The 16,600-nt window shown below is 46.2% G+C and overlaps 2 protein-coding genes across 6 annotated transcripts; one reads left to right on the top strand and one right to left on the bottom strand.

Moving 5' to 3' along the window:
* The first annotated feature begins 128 nt into the window (after positions 1 to 128).
* Positions 129 to 9,421, top strand: FBXW2 (F-box and WD repeat domain containing 2). Of its 2 annotated transcripts, none has more exons than XM_059715775.1 (7): positions 129 to 234; positions 926 to 1,435; positions 3,033 to 3,227; positions 4,069 to 4,202; positions 5,185 to 5,271; positions 6,298 to 6,467; positions 7,664 to 9,421. In XM_059715775.1, exons 2-7 carry the CDS (start codon positions 946 to 948, stop codon positions 7,950 to 7,952), a joined length of 1,365 nt encoding a protein of 454 aa, XP_059571758.1. In that variant the 5' UTR covers positions 129 to 234; positions 926 to 945; the 3' UTR covers positions 7,953 to 9,421. The 2 variants fall into 2 exon arrangements, with proteins under 2 accessions (XP_059571758.1, XP_059571759.1); XM_059715776.1 differs by having other exon boundaries at positions 131 to 234; positions 1,018 to 1,435.
* On the bottom strand, positions 381 to 16,457 carry LOC132244498 (uncharacterized). Of its 4 annotated transcripts, none has more exons than XR_009455977.1 (4): positions 15,938 to 16,239; positions 10,082 to 12,783; positions 4,266 to 4,321; positions 381 to 845 (listed from the first exon to the last, which is right to left on the bottom strand). XR_009455977.1 is itself a non-coding variant. In XM_059715781.1 (2 exons), exon 2 carries the CDS (start codon positions 12,718 to 12,720, stop codon positions 11,416 to 11,418), a length of 1,305 nt encoding a protein of 434 aa, XP_059571764.1. In that variant the 5' UTR covers positions 12,721 to 12,783; positions 16,326 to 16,457; the 3' UTR covers positions 10,072 to 11,415. The 4 variants fall into 4 exon arrangements, 2 of the variants coding, with proteins under 2 accessions (XP_059571764.1, XP_059571763.1); XR_009455978.1 differs by lacking the exon at positions 381 to 845 and adding an exon at positions 1,431 to 2,130; XM_059715781.1 differs by lacking the exons at positions 381 to 845; positions 4,266 to 4,321; positions 15,938 to 16,239 and adding an exon at positions 16,326 to 16,457 and having other exon boundaries at positions 10,072 to 12,783.
* Positions 16,458 to 16,600: the final 143 nt, after the last annotated feature.

The raw sequence follows: 16,600 nt of genomic DNA, 5'->3' as shown, positions 1-16,600 counted from the left end.
CGGGCCTAGCACCGCCCCCGCCGGGTGTCGCCGTGCGGCCCCTTTAACCGGGGCGGGGCGGGGCGGGGCCGGGCGCGGTGCGATGACGTGGCGGTGCGCGCCGGAAGCTGCGGGGCTGCAGGGCGGCCGGGACGAGCGGGGCCATGGGCGTGCGGGCTGCCCCGCGCCGCGCCCCGCGCCGCCCCCACCACAGCCCAGGCCGCGGCCCGCCCCGCGCCGCCGCGCCTGCCTGAGGTCGGTGCCCGGGGCGCGCCCCGGGCCGGGAGGGGAGCGCTCCGCGGGGCACGTGTGGGGCCGCGCCAGGCGGCCTTGAGCACGGCGCTGCCTGCCGGGCCCTTGCCGCGCGGTCCCGGCGCTGGGGTCCCGCAGGGCACGGGCCTGCAGCGGGGCACGCGAGCGCCTGGGACGGGACGAGGCCTCGGCAGTCCCCGGGCCCTGGGCCCAGAGCGGCGGAGGGCGCGCAGCTGGGGGTGTTTCAGCCCGGCCCGCTCCGCCCCCCTCCCGCGCCCCAGCACTGCGCTTCTCCTCCCGCTCGTGCGAGCGAAGGAGGGAGGGAGGGAGGGAGCGGCAGCGCGGACCGAGTCGCGAGCGCACGCCGACACCTGCCTCTGGTGCGGCGGCTCTGAGCAGGCCTCGGGCCACGGTTCGTACGGCCGGGGTGGGCTTTGGGCCGCGCGGCGGGACTGGCGCTCAGTGCTGCAGCAGCGCTGATGCCTCGTCCCCGCCGGTGCGGTGGCTGCTGTCCTTGGCGAGACAGCCGACACGCAATCTCCCCCGTGACGCTGCAGGTGTTGAAGACGTGACAGTATAGTTAACTCGGACGGTCAGCGTTGGGCCTGAGAGTGCTGATAAACCAAAATGTAGAGATGAGATGATGACATTTTCTTTTTGAATAGAACTAATACGCTATTTTGATGTACCACAGGTAGATTTTTCCATAACCTTATGGAGAAAAAGGACTTTGAAGCATGGCTTGATAACATTTCTGTTGCATTTCTTTCTCTGACGGACTTGCAGAAAAATGAAACTCTGGATCACCTGATTAGCCTGAGTGGAGCAGTCCAGCTCAGGCACCTCTCCAATAACCTAGAGATCCTCCTCAAGAGGGACTTCCTCAAACTGCTTCCGCTGGAACTCAGTTTTTATTTGCTAAAATGGCTCGATCCTCAGACCTTACTCACATGTTGCCTCGTCTCTAAGCAGTGGAACAAGGTTATAAGTGCCTGTACAGAGGTGTGGCAGACAGCTTGTAAGAATCTGGGCTGGCAGATCGATGACTCTGTTCAGGACCCTCTGCACTGGAAGAAGGTTTACTTGAAGGCTATTTTAAGGATGAAGCAACTGAAGGACCATGAAGCCTTTGAGACCTCCTCTTTAATTGGACATAGTGCCAGAGTATATGCACTTTACTATAAAGATGGACTTCTTTGTACAGGTAGGAACCTCTGGATATTTTATGATGCTTAAGTATTTCTCATTTTCCCCAGCTTGCCATTTACTTCACAGCAGTATGATGTGCTTTATCCAACCTAAAACAACACCATTGGTGTAAAGTAAGTTGCGTAAAGGTATCCACAACGATCATGGAGGCATCTCTAAGTTTACCGGTCCCTTCAGTAAAAAGGAGCAAGGAGATTTAATGCCCTTGTAATTATGTTCAGCAAGAGGGTAAAACTAACAGAACTGCGTACAGTGCTTGGAAATGGCAACTGCATTCAGGAATACAAAAGTGCTGTTCTACCCCACAGAAAGGGAATGCTGTCCCCGTTCAGGTGCTTTGCTCAAGTTAACCAGTTGGTGTTTATAACATACAGTCACCATAAAGGGGGCAGGGTGGAGGATGGTCTGCTTCACACAGTGGAACATGGCAAACTGTTATGATGTGCGTTATGTCTGTAGGCCAGTGCAGTCCTCTGAGTACCTTAAATGTCTGTTTCAAGGCTTATAAACTACTTACCGTGACTGCTTGCCTGTATCACTCCCTGGTGGTGCTGCCTGCCCCTTCCTTCATAAAGACTGCAGCCACAAAATGAAGGAATTTAGCAAAAGCATCTCAGAATGTCGAGCTGCATTTCTGTAGGAAGATCGGAACCAATTCCTGTTTCATTTGTTCCTATATTAGATACATAACTACAAGAGTGAAGAGTAAGGAGGTTAACATTTACTGCTAGAGCATGCAGCAAAGAAATGTTCCCAGCAGCAATTCAGAAACCCATTGCTATAATTGTCGCTTACTCTTTAATGTTATGAACCATAACAAGTGTGACACTAGTCAAATAAGTTGGGAGGACTGACCCTACTTCTGGGTTTGATCGGTACATGAAAATTGCCACAGTAGCTTTGGTTCTCTTCTCTGGTCTAGTCTTTCACTACCTTAGCCAGCAGAACTAAAAGTGATGAAGAGGAGGAGCACGTTGTTTTCCTCTGAAGCAATTAGTGTTGAAAACGGATGTAGTAGGCTCCAGAGTTTTGTTTGGCTCTCCAAAACAGGTAGGTCAGCAGACAGTGTAGGTTGGCTGAGGTATTTTTGGAGAAGACGGGGAGGGAATTGGAATTGGCAGGTGAAAAGGAAGGAGCTAGGCTGAGGATGGCTAACTACCACTTCCATCTTCCCTTTCAAAAGGATTGGATGCCTCTTTCCTATTTGAAGTGGAACTAAAAGTCCTAGCTGCTTCAGAGTGCAACAGAGTCTGGAGCTTTCCAAAGCTATGCCTGTTCAATCAGTCTATTCAATTCCAGAACATCCCTGTGCACTTCCAGAAGACATTGGCATATAGGAGGGTTTGCTCTCAACTGGGACAGGACTTTCTGGAAGTTGTGTTAAAGAAGTGGATGTAGGATGCTGGGAGGCCAGGCACCCAGCAACCCAACTGAAAACAGAATGTTTACTCTCCCACTTAGGCAAGGTAGAGCAGCTACTTACTTGGTCAAAAAACATGACATTTAAGATGTAACTGGGTGAAACCCAATTTTATAATGGGGAAGAGATGCCAGTTCCATGCTGCCCCCTAGCCTGTTCTTTCAAATTCTAGGTTCAGATGACTTGTCTGCAAAGCTGTGGGACGTGAGCACAGGGCAGTGCATATATGGCATCCAGACACACACTTGTGCTGCAGTGAAGTTTGATGAACAAAAGCTTGTGACAGGATCCTTTGATAACACGGTAGCCTGTTGGGAATGGAGCTCAGGGGCCAAGACGCAGCACTTCAGAGGGCACACGGGTGCAGGTATGTCAAGCTCTCCAACTGAAATCCACCAGTCAAATTAGGCTTGAAGTCATGTTTTCACCTAGAGTCCTAGACCATTGCATAGCGAGCCCTTTATTTCTGCTCTAAGCCTGTTAATTCAGTATTTTGGATTGCTTTCCATCTTGGCTCTTTTGGGGTAAAACACTGCCAAAATAGACTTGGAAATAGGGATGCTGCTCTGGCACCTCTCCTTGGCAAAGTCAAGGCTTAGCCATGCTGGGCCATGGGCATGATGCACCTTGTGCTGTTCTAGCAAAATAACTAAATAGTTGGTGTCTACTCCAGTAGTGGAAACCCAGCATGACAGGCAACACATTCCACTGTAAGCTCCATATGTCACAGCGTGCAGTAGGTTCTGTGGGAAAGCCACCAGTTTTTTTTCTTTAACACCCCCCTTCCCAGCTGGAGACTTCCTTCTCCCCAACTCTAGAGCCTCTCCTATGTACAGGTTAGTTATTTGAGCTGGGAAATAGGACCATGGTTTGTCCCTGAGTCATAGGGTGTCTGGAATTTGGAGCAAGGTTCTGGACCACCTGCAAATGGAACTGCCTGACTAGGTTTACTTTCATGCATAGATTAATCGTGCGACAAACAGGTTGAGAGAGGCTACAGGCTTTGTACAAGAATGAGTAACCTTGTGATACAAGCTTTTGGGGACCAAAATAACATTTCTGTATGCAAGTTTAATATAACTATTAGATCTATGATGATATTCAAAGGTTGAGGTTACTAGTCTTGGCCTAGCTATCAGATGTCCCCTCTATAGTGATGGGCTATGTGGACACTAGTGCTACTTAAATCAAATCCTTTTTGCTTGTAGTTTTTAGTGTGGATTACAATGATGAACTTGATATTCTGGTCAGTGGCTCGGCAGATTTCACTGTGAAAGTATGGGCCTTATCAACAGGAACGTGCCTGAATACACTTACTGGACACACAGAATGGGTCACAAAGGTAGGGTTGGATTGATTTTAACAGTATTTTGGAAAGCATTTGTGAAATAAATTTGTTACATACCTGTACCGTGTCTCAAGCATTATGCTTTCATAGAGGTATGTGGACTGTTTGTAGCCCTGCAGAGAAGAGATAGCATAAGGTTTGTGGGTTATGGTCCATCAACGAACACTGATATTATCAAATAACTGTTCAGCAGAAGAGGCACTTGCACAGCTATACTGGAACCTTCCCCTTAAACATGCAGTTCCTATTGCAGAGTGAATAGAGTGATGTTATGTGTCAGGGTTTGGTACAAAGAACAAGTGCAAGGTAGTGAATCCAAGCCACTTTTAAGGTGTAAGTACAACAAAAGAGCCAGTGATCTTATTTAGTGCGGCTTTTTTGTGACTGGCACACCAAAAAAATACAATGAAAAAAAAAGTAAAAAGGAAAGTGAACAAAATGCCCTCATATGGGGATACAGAAATGCCAAACTCTGTCCTTTGCTGTTCAAGGGGTTTCTGGGCTGATGTCTAACGTAAGTGGGATGTCTGGCACAGTGAGTTGTTAGCAGAGGGAACAGGAATAGTGTGGTGTTCAGTTTCTGTGTCTTGACTAATGGTACTCCTACACTGCCGTCACAAAGGTTTCTGCTGTGCAGGGTAGATGCACACTAGCTTTAAACCTAATTTTACTGCCTGGCGTTGATAGAAGTCTAACTGCAGTAGCACAGAGCTCAGTCTAGGCTGACTTACACTGCCAAGAAGTTAGTGCCTTTCTACACTATGCTGCACTAACTGCTGTGACTGCAGTATGAGCATACCCTAAGTGTTCTTCCTTAAGAGCACTTGCTCTCCAAAGCAACAAGTGACATACCAAGTAACTGAAAAACTGAAATATATACAAGAGAAAATTTAAGACTAGATTTGGGTAGGTAATTTGCCATCAAAATACCCGTTGTATGAATTTTAGTCCCATTTAATTTTTTTTTCAATTGTAGGTGGTTTTGCAGAAGTGCAAGGTCAAATCTCTCATGCATAGTCCAGGGGATTATATTCTTCTGAGTGCAGATAAATATGAAATCAAGGTATGTACTTTGTCTAAATGCATATCATGACAAAGGGGCATAGAATGCTTTATACACCTAGGGCATCTACTGGAGCTGCTAAAGCATGCTGACTTCTTCGTACCCTCTGCATACTCTGCGAACACGTATTCAAGACAAATGCCTCTAATGGCTAACAGATGTTTTTCTTCACACATTTGGACCAAAATAAGTTACTAGTACAGGGATGGCTGGGCTTGCTTGAGTGGCAGCCCTGGTGTGCAGTAGGGCAAAAGAGCAAGCACAGGCAGTGGTTGCCCAGTGTCCCTACTCCCTCAAGCAAAGGACGTATGCAAGCATTTATGAGAGGTGGAGGACTCTAAGTGGTCTGAGGTTGCACAGTGTTCATGTGCTTATTGGAACTACTACTGCAATACAAAATTAAATGGCTAAGACAGATTTTTGATGAAAAACATGTTGTTGCTCATGTTCACTTTATCTGAACACAAAGGGGCAATATAAATAAAATCCTCTGACATAAAAAAGACTTCAGTAAGGCATACTGTATCAATATTGCAGAGCAAGCCCCTCTGAAAATGCAAAAAAATCTGAAATTACTTGGTTAATAACACTGTCCTGATGGTCATGAGGATCCACTGTTAACGAAAGAGCCACAACTTAACCACACCTCTGTTTGAATTGTGATAACACACAGCACTTCAAAAGAAAAATACTACAGTATTTGTACCATGCTTGATAGAGATAGATGACACCTGTGTTGCCATATTCCTGATTGCAGGAAAGACTGATTCGAGGCATTTGGTGAAACACAAATGCCACAGACTTTGATAACATTTTCTGTTAACTGAAGAGCCAGCTGATCAGAGTCTCATGGTATTTGGTGCTGTCTAGTCAGGAGCTTTAGTTCCAGAAGATAATTCTGAAAATATGTATAACTAGTCTAAATTCACTAACTGTTCCTGGTTCAGAGTGTCCACTTTATCAGCATGGGCCAAATGATCCCTGTGCCCTTTGCAGTCTGACGTGCTGTTTTGTTTTTGATTGTAGATTTGGCCTATTGGAAGGGAAATAAATTGCAAATGCTTAAAAACCCTGTCAGTGTCTGAAGATCGCAGCATTTCACTGCAGCCCCGACTGCACTTCGATGGCAAATACATTGTGTGCAGTTCAGCTCTAGGATTGTACCAATGGGACTTTGCCAGCTATGATATTCTCAGGTAAAAGTTTCAGTTTGAGACAAACATGTACATGAAGTTTAGTATTGAAAGATAACAAGCAAGACTACCTATATAGCTTTTGAGATGCACATAATACCTTATACATCAGCTACATAACTAACAACCCTGATGAAAGTTCTTCAAATGTGCACTTTTAGTTAAACTAGGACGAAAACTGCTAAGCTGAAGTTGGTATTGCTACATAAATGTATTATTAGTTTTTATCTTGGCACCAGGACTCTACTACCCTTTCACACCTGGAATGGTTTTTCAACCAAAATCACTTACCGTTTAGTTTTGAAAAAAAGACTTGGTAGCTGACGCAAGTTCACATGGGAAAGAACGGTAGTACTTTGTTGGTTTGTAGCAACTCGCCTGGCCACATGAAGAAGTCCTCTAGTAGTATAAGAATGTATAGAGACTGTCGTATATAGTCTTGGGTGTTAGTAACAAGTAAAGGAATAATTTTACTTTGAACCACCTCACACTTTAGGTGGTTCATGTTGACACTCCAAACTAAACATTTGTTACAAATGAGCTGTATTTCTGCCCATGGTCATGTGGGGGCATTATGTTCTCAGGTTTGACTTTTGCAAGATAGCACAGTGATCATGCGATAAATCTATGCTGTGCTTTTCTTCCTTATTTCAAATACAAGTACTCCGGGTAGTTTGTGCCCTTTAATCTGAACGACAGTTGAGCCATGGCAACTTCAGATTACATAGTAGATTTTCTGGATGGGTAGTAGACTTCCAGCAAGATGTAGTTTGGATTTATCCTAAGGTCTAAATTTGGACACTAATACTGTGCATCCACCTAGAAAATCAATATGAGAACATAAGAAATGCCATACTGGATCAGACCAGTGGTCAGACCAGTTTCTTTAGATCAGGGGTTGGCAGCCCACAGTCCATGGAACGTTTGGATCCTGCAAACAGATGTGTGACTTTGCCAGCATTTGGTGGTAGGTGATCTCGCTTGGACACAGGAGACTAATGGCAGCTGCAGATGGTCCTAGTACCTGCCTGCCGTACTGTGTCCTGGGATGGGTCATTCCAGCCTATAGACAGAACAGGTTGCCTACCCCTGCTTTAGATGTTTTCGTTCCCTTTACACTTGTGTGTAGGAAGTGCAGTTTCATGCAAGGCAGGCTTGCTACTGTACAATGAGATAAATGCTTGTTTTTCCCTCCCCAGGGTTATCAAGCCTCCTGACCTTGCAAACGTGTCCTTGCTGGGCTTTGGAGAGATATTTGCCCTGCTGTTTGATAACAGATACCTGTATATAATGGATTTGAGGACAGAAAAACTGATTAGCCGCTGGCCTCTGCCAGAATATCGAAAGTCAAAGAGAGGTTCCAGCTTCTTGGCTGGTGAAATCTCCTGGCTAAATGGACTAGATGGTCAAAATGACATGGGCCTGGTTTTTGCCACCAGTATGCCAGACCACAGTATTCATTTGGTATTATGGAAAGAACATGGCTGAAGAGATGGCATATGCCAGGATCTTCATGAATCCTTGAACTATCAGCAGTTTGTCCATGACAGAAGACTTTGCATGAACCAAAGTTGCACACCTAATGGTATCATCATGCAATGCACAATCATTTACCTTTTATTTTTAGGGCATTTTTCAAGGGTTTCTTTGACATAATGCAACACAGCATGCTAGCAATATTCACCACTGAATTTTGTCTGTACTCATGTTTAAGTATCTATATTTGGGCTCTGAAGTATAGGATGATAAAGGTTAAAAATCACTCAAATCTATTGATCAGGTCTACATTGATAAAGTACTTGCTCTCAGACTTCTGCCCTATTTTTTGGATGAAACAAAGGAGATGATGTTATCTTGGCACTCTAGTCTCGTATATGCAGCAGCAAAGGCTGGTCAGCAGTGCACAACCGCACAGTTCCCTCAAATGAAACCAAAATGGCCCTTTGAATATTATCTTCTTAGTGACATTGACTTTTCCTTATCAGAGCTTTAAACCATGACTCCGTGGAATCAAGAAATGAGGTGGAGTTTTTTAAGCATTGTTAGATTACTTCTGGATGACACCAGCAGCCTCTCTGAGGCTGTGTGGAGGTGATACTCCTATCCCTGGGTCAGACTGAGCCACGTTCTCTGTTATTATTTGACCTAATAGTTGTCAGATGTGAACTGGAGAATTTGTGGCTGGTGTCTATTACACTTCTCTTTTTGAAGTCAAGTTGGGACAGAAGCAAACAGTCTTTCCGTGGACACTAAGTTGACAGCACAATGTGAATAAAACCATCTTGCTGGTTTAATGTTTGTCCCATTGTACTACTATTGAATGAACATGCTGGGCAATGTCTTGGTCTTCTTTCAGAGACTGAAACATGGAATGCTTGTACAACTCTAGAAGTCCGCCCTGCATGGCTTTATCAGCAATGCACTGTTAATGTTTTTCTACAGGCTGAGGGTCAGAGCACAGTGTGCTCCAGGGATTTAGGAAAAAAAATAATGGAAGGGAACAAGGTCACCCTTAACCCATGGGCTACTGGATTTGAACTCCTACATTGAGCAGATAGTATCCAAAAATTGGCTTCCCTTGCGAAGTAACGGTCATATGCTAGTGGGTATGGAACTACCTGTTCCAACTAGATTGGAAAGTGGGAGCCAAAACTGTGATACCATGAACATAAGCCCTTGAAAAAGGAGTTTTAAAATTTAAAGGATAGAATTGGCAATAGCTCTATTGTAGTCTGATATGACCAGCTTCACTAGACTTGACTAAGATAGAGAGAAGATTTAGTAAATATTTAATAGTAAGCATCCATCACAAGTACTATCACTGAACCTGACTTGTATTTAAAAACTGTATCCATCACAACATGACTCACTTTAGAAGTGCATTTTTACATTTGGAAAATAAAGTTGCCCCCCTAGTGTCTATTTTTACACAACTTCTAAATATAAGGTTGCTTGAAGATTGATGACTCTGTTCTTTATTTAAGACACTCAATATTCCCCATTATCTTAACATGATGATCCCTCCCTACCCCAGGGTTGTGGACAAGGAATGAGCTACAGATTCTAGGAAGTATTCTTGTACAAAAACATCAGTAGAAATTAGGCATTTAAGGCCAGATTTTTCTGAGATAGTTAACTGATCTGGCAAAGGTCATGCAAGGGATCTGAGGTCTAGAGTGCAGCCCTAACCACTAGGATACCCACCTTTCTCATGGAGAAGTTACACCTTCAGTCAAGAAAGAGCAGAGTACCTGTAAGTGACAGGTGGAACCAATGAGCATGACACTGCCACAGGACAAACAAATGCAAGTCATGGATGAAGTGACTACTGTAAGTTATCAAAGTGTAGCATAATTAAAAGATCCTTAAGGGGGGACACCAGAGATGCAGCCAATGGATTGTTTTCCAGGCAGCTGACAACTGCCACTCAGGCTAGGAAAGTTTCCATTTAGCTTTTGACTCGGTCACCTTTAGATAAGTGGCAAGGGAGGCAGAGTCAAATGTATGTACAAGGAAAAGTCTGGGTATAGTTGAATTTTAAGAGGGTTGCCTGCCAGGTAGAGAGATTTATCATGCAGTTCAACTTGGAAGTAAAGCAGCAACAAAATAGAACTTACCCAGTTTACAAAGAACAAGACCTGGTATCCACCTCATGTCTGATTTTGGCAAATGAAAGAACAATCCAAGTTGAAAGGATTCAAGATTGTGGAAAATTACACGATAAGCAGTCAAGAGCCTCTGCTTTCTTCCAGCTAAGAACAGTCTTCACTCTGCTAACATGAGCCTCCTCCCTTATCAGCCTTTATAACTGAGCAGCTTTTAAAAAAAATCAACCCTCTCCTCTTAAGTAATTCAGAGCAGCTGTGGGTGGCCACCCTGAAAGCCTGCCTTCTAACTTTCAGATTATATCCCCCTTCACACCTTCATCCACGGCCTGTTTGGGGTTTTTTATTGCTTATTCAAACAAAGTGAAGTATTTTTAGTGTAACAAAACATAGCGACCAGCATTTGTACAAATGCTGCTGTTTGCAAGAATAAACATGGGCTTTGTTACTTTCACACTTCTCTTAACTTTCTACTCTTATTTTGATATGAAAAATCAAATTTGGATATTTTTTCCACAGGTTTTTAAATGCAAACTAGGAATTATTTGGCAGCACAGATGTTAGTAGCTAAATTACTGTAGTTATAATTCAACCCATGCTTGAAAATGTTTGGAAAGTTTACATGATAATCAGTTGACCCAAATTTATAACTGGAACAAGTTTACTGGAAACAAATCCAGCTTTGGTGTTTTCAGAATAGCCTCCATTCCCTGTGCCTGATTTCAGCGTCATCAACTGGCTGCCACTCTACTGCAAAGCCTGTGTAGCAAAAAGAAATGCCAGGTCTTGCAAGTGCATTGCTTTCTCTGCTTGCATCCTCAGCTTCTGTGATCTGAGCCTTACTTGCAGAGTTCCTTCTTTTATTGCCAGGGTGGCTGCTATCTAAGCCTGGGCGTAGTAACCACCTTCAAAGGAACATTTGTCCATACTGAGCACCACAAACTCCATCCATTTGCTCTTTAGCCATCACAGATAGAGATTTGCAGATATGTCATGATGGAGCCATAAGTGTATGTCGCAATTCAGTACCTTTCAACAGCTGCAAGCGTATGGAGCTGCAAGACCATGTCTGCCTCTTCCTCACTATACCAGGTGTCTTAGTATTTATCGTATTAGAGAACTCATTGAAATATTCTTTACTATGGTTTCATATTTTATTGTGTATTGTAAACAGTTACCACAAATTTAGGTCATGGTTAAAATGCATTTCCCTATACCTGGTATGTTCAGGGACTGTTCTGGCAGATCTGCATGGAAATCTTTACATGTAGTTATCTATTATCATAGTGGTTCCTACCTGTCCCTTAGGAATCTAGCAGCTTTTCTACCATAGCTATAGTGTTGCCCTAAAACACAGTTTGCAGTAGCACATTGTTAACATTCAAGATTAAGGAGGAGTTGTATTTCCAGAGCGTCGTATCCCGAATCAGCGATTCTCTGGGAAGCTGCCCTTGCAGCGGTCCCCGGCAGTGGTAGACAAGGGCAACCTCCAAAGGAACTTTCACACTGTCAGTGTAGGCCCTCAGGACAGAGTGGACTGAAGTCTGAATCACCTTCCTTGGATTAACTATCATTTTCCTAGGGTTGATGACATCTTTCCGGTCAGGCTCCCTGTGCATATGCTGCAGTATGTTCACTCCGGGCACAGCATGCCACGATGAAGTGTCCATCTGGTCCGTGGAGGTGGCAGTGAACACGGTGCTGGGGAAGATGTGATTCTCAAAGAGGAAAACGCCCGTTTCTGGATTCTGCTCCTGAAGACTCCTCATCATGGTTTTCCAATCCGGGTGCTTCGCGGGCAGAATAATCTCATCGATATCATTGAGCAGCACAAACCTGCTCCGGTACATGTTGCGATACACGCAGTCATTGAGAGCGGTGATTTGTCCGTAGTAACCGATGTGCGTCCCATCCTTCGGGAAGCGCCAGTGAGGAGACACCTTGAGGTGGGAGGTGATGGGCCAGGGAATGACCTCGGCGGTCCCTTCTGCAATGTAGAAGGCCAGGACATGCTCCATCAGGGGGCTGCAGCTGTTCTTATAGATCACCACTCTCTGGGCCCCAAGAATTTTGTACATCTCCATGCTCTGTATAAACTGTAAGACATTGTTGTAGTTTCCAAACATGGTTGAGATGCACACGGTGAAGTCAGCAGAAAAGGGCTCAGGCTTGCGGTTCTTTATTTCAAATCTGGGCAGCTGTTCAATATTTCCATTAGAGAATGAGTGAATCGACACATAGCTCGGATCACAGGTGGGGGGTTCTGCACAGAGCAGGTCTGCTGCACCGTACGGGAAGTCAAATCGATCCAAATGGACATCAATGTGTCCCCTAGATACGTGTATTTCCCCTTCGGGCTGGCAGCAGAACCAGCAGTAAAGTGCCGTCACCTCCTCATGGTGAACAATCCCAATCACTCGGGTGATTTTGCTCTCTCTGTTATCAAAGTACGGGGCTACGATAAAGGTTCTGTTATCCTCCAAGGCTGTGATCGTGCTGTTGACAGTGCGTCCTCTACAGTTGCTGCCTTGTATTATTTTTGGGATGGCAGAGTGTCTTGGTGTACTTAGGTAAGACAGCATAACCACGGAGATGAAGGTAAGGATGCAGGCAGCAGCAGGGAGATACAAATTCCTCCCGCAGAAGAACATCTCGGACTGATGTCAGTTCCCTGTGAATGAAGTCAGCTCCTTGGCAGCCCTGCACAGCCACGCCTGCAAGAAAGGACAATGTGAGAAACCAGATGGGATCCCAGTTCTGTCTCCCATGTCTAGGTGGTATCTGGCTTCCTGCGCTCTCAGTCCTCCTGTCTGCTCTGAGCCAGGGGGCCACACACTGGCCTGGACACAGACTTGTGCATGTCTAGAAGCTCTCCCCCAAACAGGAGGAATGGTCCCTTTTTAATGCATTGAGCAATCACCTCCTGTGTATTTAACTAAAGCTTCTAGTTGCAATACACACTTGTAACCCTGTAAAAACTGGGCAAGAAGAGCGGTCCTAAAGTTCCTAGCAATCCCTTGTTCTAGTGCTTCCTTTTTGTGACTCTCATTCACCACAGCTGCTAAGAGGAGGACTGGGTTGGATCTTCTGTGTCCTAGTGAGTGATGATAGGGCAGACATTTGGGCTTCCACTGTACCTGCAGGCCTTGGGCAGATGGTGGCTTTCCCACTGCAGAGGGGGTCCCCCACTGTGCCAAAGGCACAGTCTGGCAGAGGGAAATCCTTAAGGTAAGACGGCAGAGAAAACTTGGTTGAAGTAGAGCAATAGGCTGAGTTCCTCTAGATGCATCAAGTGAGCATGAGTAGCGCACTTCCCTACCTGGTGTGAGGAAAAAACGCACTAAAATAGCCAGGTGTGTAGGTCATAGCCATGTTGGTCTAAGGACATAGGTAGACAAGGTTCTTTGGGTAAATCCAATACCTTTTATTAAACCAGCTTAAATAGTTGGAAAAATTCTGTTTTGCAAGCTTTCAGGTACAAATACCCTTCTTCAAGCAGAGTGGCTGTCTGCAGTTGTTTTGTGCTCTTCCCATCCAGGAGAGCACAGAACAACTGCAGACCCTTCCTCTGCCTGAAAAAGCATGTTTGTACCTGAAATCTTGCAAAGAAGAATTTTTCCAACTATTTTAGGTGGTCTAATAAGCTATATCAGATTTACCCAAAGAACCTTGTCTGCCTTAAAATGGCCATGCACTCAGGTACTGTAGTAATGGAAACTGTCCTAAGGAGGCAGTTATACCTGTGCGCACACAGTCGGTGTCAAACAGTGACAAAAGCCAGAAGTTTGACTCCTTCTATCTCTAAGCTTGCTCAAGACTTCTCCTGAAGGAACATCTTGCCAGCATTCAATGCATACCTCACCTCCACACCAGATGATCACAATTCACTGCAGCTGGGAACAGCTGTGGATACAGTGCTCCAGGTCACGCAGAACCCAGCAGCCCCCTTCCCCCATGGGAAGGGCTTTGGGAGTGTGCGCTGTGCTCCAGCCTCTCCTCTGGCTCCCAGTGTGTTTCTGGTACAAGATGAAGGCCTCTGCCCTGACTTCACAGCCATTAGCAGGACTGCAAAGATGTAGTTACATCAATAACCATATCCCAAACCATGCTTCTCTGAGGACAGGCACAGAACAAGGCTTCAGCAGTCAGACCGCCCATGCCCTTGGACACACCATCACTACCACTACCCTTCCATCAGCCCCCACGAGGAGGTGGCACTAGGAGACTGTCCTTGTACGCATGGACGTGGAAAGCCAAAATGAAGCACGTAGTTTCATAGTTGGCAGGGTCAGAAGGGACCTAAGCAGATCATCATGGGCTTTCCTGCCCATGGCAGGGGGGGCCTCCTGCCATGTCAGAGCTGCAGAGCCCCGCAACAAGAGGCAACACTGTCAGGCACCCTGCGTCTGGGCGGTCTCGCGCATGAGGCGAGAGTAAGCAAATACTGAGTTAAGAGCTGTATTGTCCACAGCAGCGAATGCTGGTGGGGGTCCACACGGATTCAGGACGTTTTCAGTTTCCTGTCCTCTCCACGACCAATATATTCCTCTGCCTTTTTATCTTGGCATCTTCAGGGAGTGCCTTTGCGTCAGTGCCCTCACAGCACATGTTCTCAAAATGCTTTAAATACAAAGTCCCTGTAAGGCCCAAGGGCCCAGTCCCAGAGTCGGGGCCACAGGAGCTTCCCCCGGGGCTAGGTTTAAGCAGTCCCAAGCACAAGACAGGTGGGCTGGGCCGCTCCTCCCAGGCACGTGCCAGCGTCCGCTCCATCTCAGGGCCCGACGTGGACGCAGCCCCTTCTGCATCACCACGGTGGAGGGGCCAATTCCTCTACTACCGCAGGGGAAGCTCAGGCACATAACGCTGGGACCTAAAAGCGAAGTGTTGCAGTCGGGCCAGCATAATGAAGGAGGGTTAGACCATTCCCAATTTAAGCAGAGACCAGCCTCACAGAGCGTCTCTAGCCCACAAGCAAACCTGGATTCTTTGAGGATTATCAGCTCATTAATTATCCATTAGTTTTGGAGTTTAAAAAAAGGGGGGGAAAATTAAAATTAATGTTGCTTGTTTATCTTTTGCCAGGTCCCTGCAGCTAACAGCACTAGCTGCTAGCTCCCCTTCTCCCTTTCAGATAGTGAAAGCTAATGATTAATTTTGCTTAATTGTCAGCTAATTTGTTCAATCATGAAAAAGTTAGCCCTTATAGTCAAAATCTGGTGCCACTCAAAATGGCCCCCAGTTTCCATAGTTTATAATCCAGCTGCAGGCACTGCCTGCCCTTTGGCAGGATGGCTCAGTAGGAGGGAATGAGACTGACCCAGGTAGGAATGTCCCTGCTCTTCCAGTACCCCCACTGGGATCAGACCACTTTGGCCTCAGAAACACCCCCCTTTTTGCTGGCACTGGGACCTAAGGTCACACCTACAAGCAATAGCTACTGACATGCTTGGTCAGTCCCCCACCACCCCGGGCAGGGAGCAGAGCACCCTGCCTGCCCTCCCCTGCAGTCGCTCGGCAGGACCTGCCGCTGACTCCAGAGCATCTACAAGTTGCCCGGCCAAGCATTCCTGCAGCACTTCCAAGGAGCCGTTGCCTCACTCCCAACTCTGAGCTGTTCAGCCTCCTTCGCTTGTTTGTGCCCTTGCTAGAGGTCTTCTTGAACTAGCCTGGCTTGCTGAAAACACCAGGTAGCTGCAATCCTTGCAACACGAATAATACTCCCTGAGGTCGTATTGCAATAGAATCAAAATGGTCAGCATATCACATGCATCTCAGCTTTGTTTCTGGCTACTACTACCAACCAAGAGCTTTTAAAGTTCGTTTCACATAAGAAGCAAACCCTGGAGAACAGGAGCGTGGCACAAATACCTTGCGGAGCAGGCAACGGGAAGGTGTTGCTTGGGAGGCCTGCTGGCTTTCAGGGGTTCTTTGGCTCACCTGGATCTAGTCAGTCATCTGTTCCTTGCTTAAATTTAGCCCAAAATAATAAATCACTCAAGCGGCAGTGTGATAACTATGGGTAGGGATAGCAAGTCTGGAGGTAGCAAAACCAGACCACACCCACAGCAGCTTATTTAAAGCACCTGGGGTTGCCTAATGTGATTATTAGCAATGACACACACCATACAAACAAGTTTTCCTTCTTCCAAGCAAGGCAACAAGCCTCCTATCAGGCCTTGAATCCCATCCTGCCAAGGGCAAACCTATTCCCACAGAGCCCAACCACCTCGGTTGAAATAGCTTTTTAGGAGTTTACCTGATGTCATCAAGCGTCTTCATGAGCAATCCTTTTCCACTGCTCAGGGCAAAGGGCGAGGCCGTTCCACCCACCTCCTTCCCCCAAGACTTTTGGAAGGACCTGCCCCAGCTTGGAAGTGTAATAGCTGGTTTTCCTTTCCAGCTCTTTTATTCGGGCAAGAGATGCAGCCCTTCCTCCCCCAGCACCTGGGTCCAGAGCAGCAGGCCCATCTCTCTGCAAACTGCTCTAATCTTTAACCCTTGCCACAGTGAAACCTTTTCCTTTTTACATCT

Source organism: Alligator mississippiensis, chromosome 12 (assembly GCF_030867095.1).
Source record: "Alligator mississippiensis isolate rAllMis1 chromosome 12, rAllMis1, whole genome shotgun sequence".
NCBI lineage: Eukaryota > Metazoa > Chordata > Crocodylia > Alligatoridae > Alligator > Alligator mississippiensis.
Note: the sequence above shows the minus strand (reverse complement) of the source record. Positions and strands in the feature narration are given on the sequence as shown.

Excerpts from the sequence above, each read along its gene's own strand:
- LOC132244498 (XM_059715781.1), bottom strand. The coding sequence starts at position 12,720 with ATGTTCTTCTGCGGGAGGAATTTGTATCTCCCTGCTGCTGCCTGCATC.
- FBXW2 (XM_059715775.1), top strand. The coding sequence starts at position 946 with ATGGAGAAAAAGGACTTTGAAGCATGGCTTGATAACATTTCTGTTGCA. Across the intron at positions 1,436-3,032 it reads AGATGGACTTCTTTGTACAG|GTTCAGATGACTTGTCTGCA; the intron begins GTAGGAACCTCT and ends TTCAAATTCTAG. Across the intron at positions 6,468-7,663 it reads GCCAGCTATGATATTCTCAG|GGTTATCAAGCCTCCTGACC; the intron begins GTAAAAGTTTCA and ends TTCCCTCCCCAG.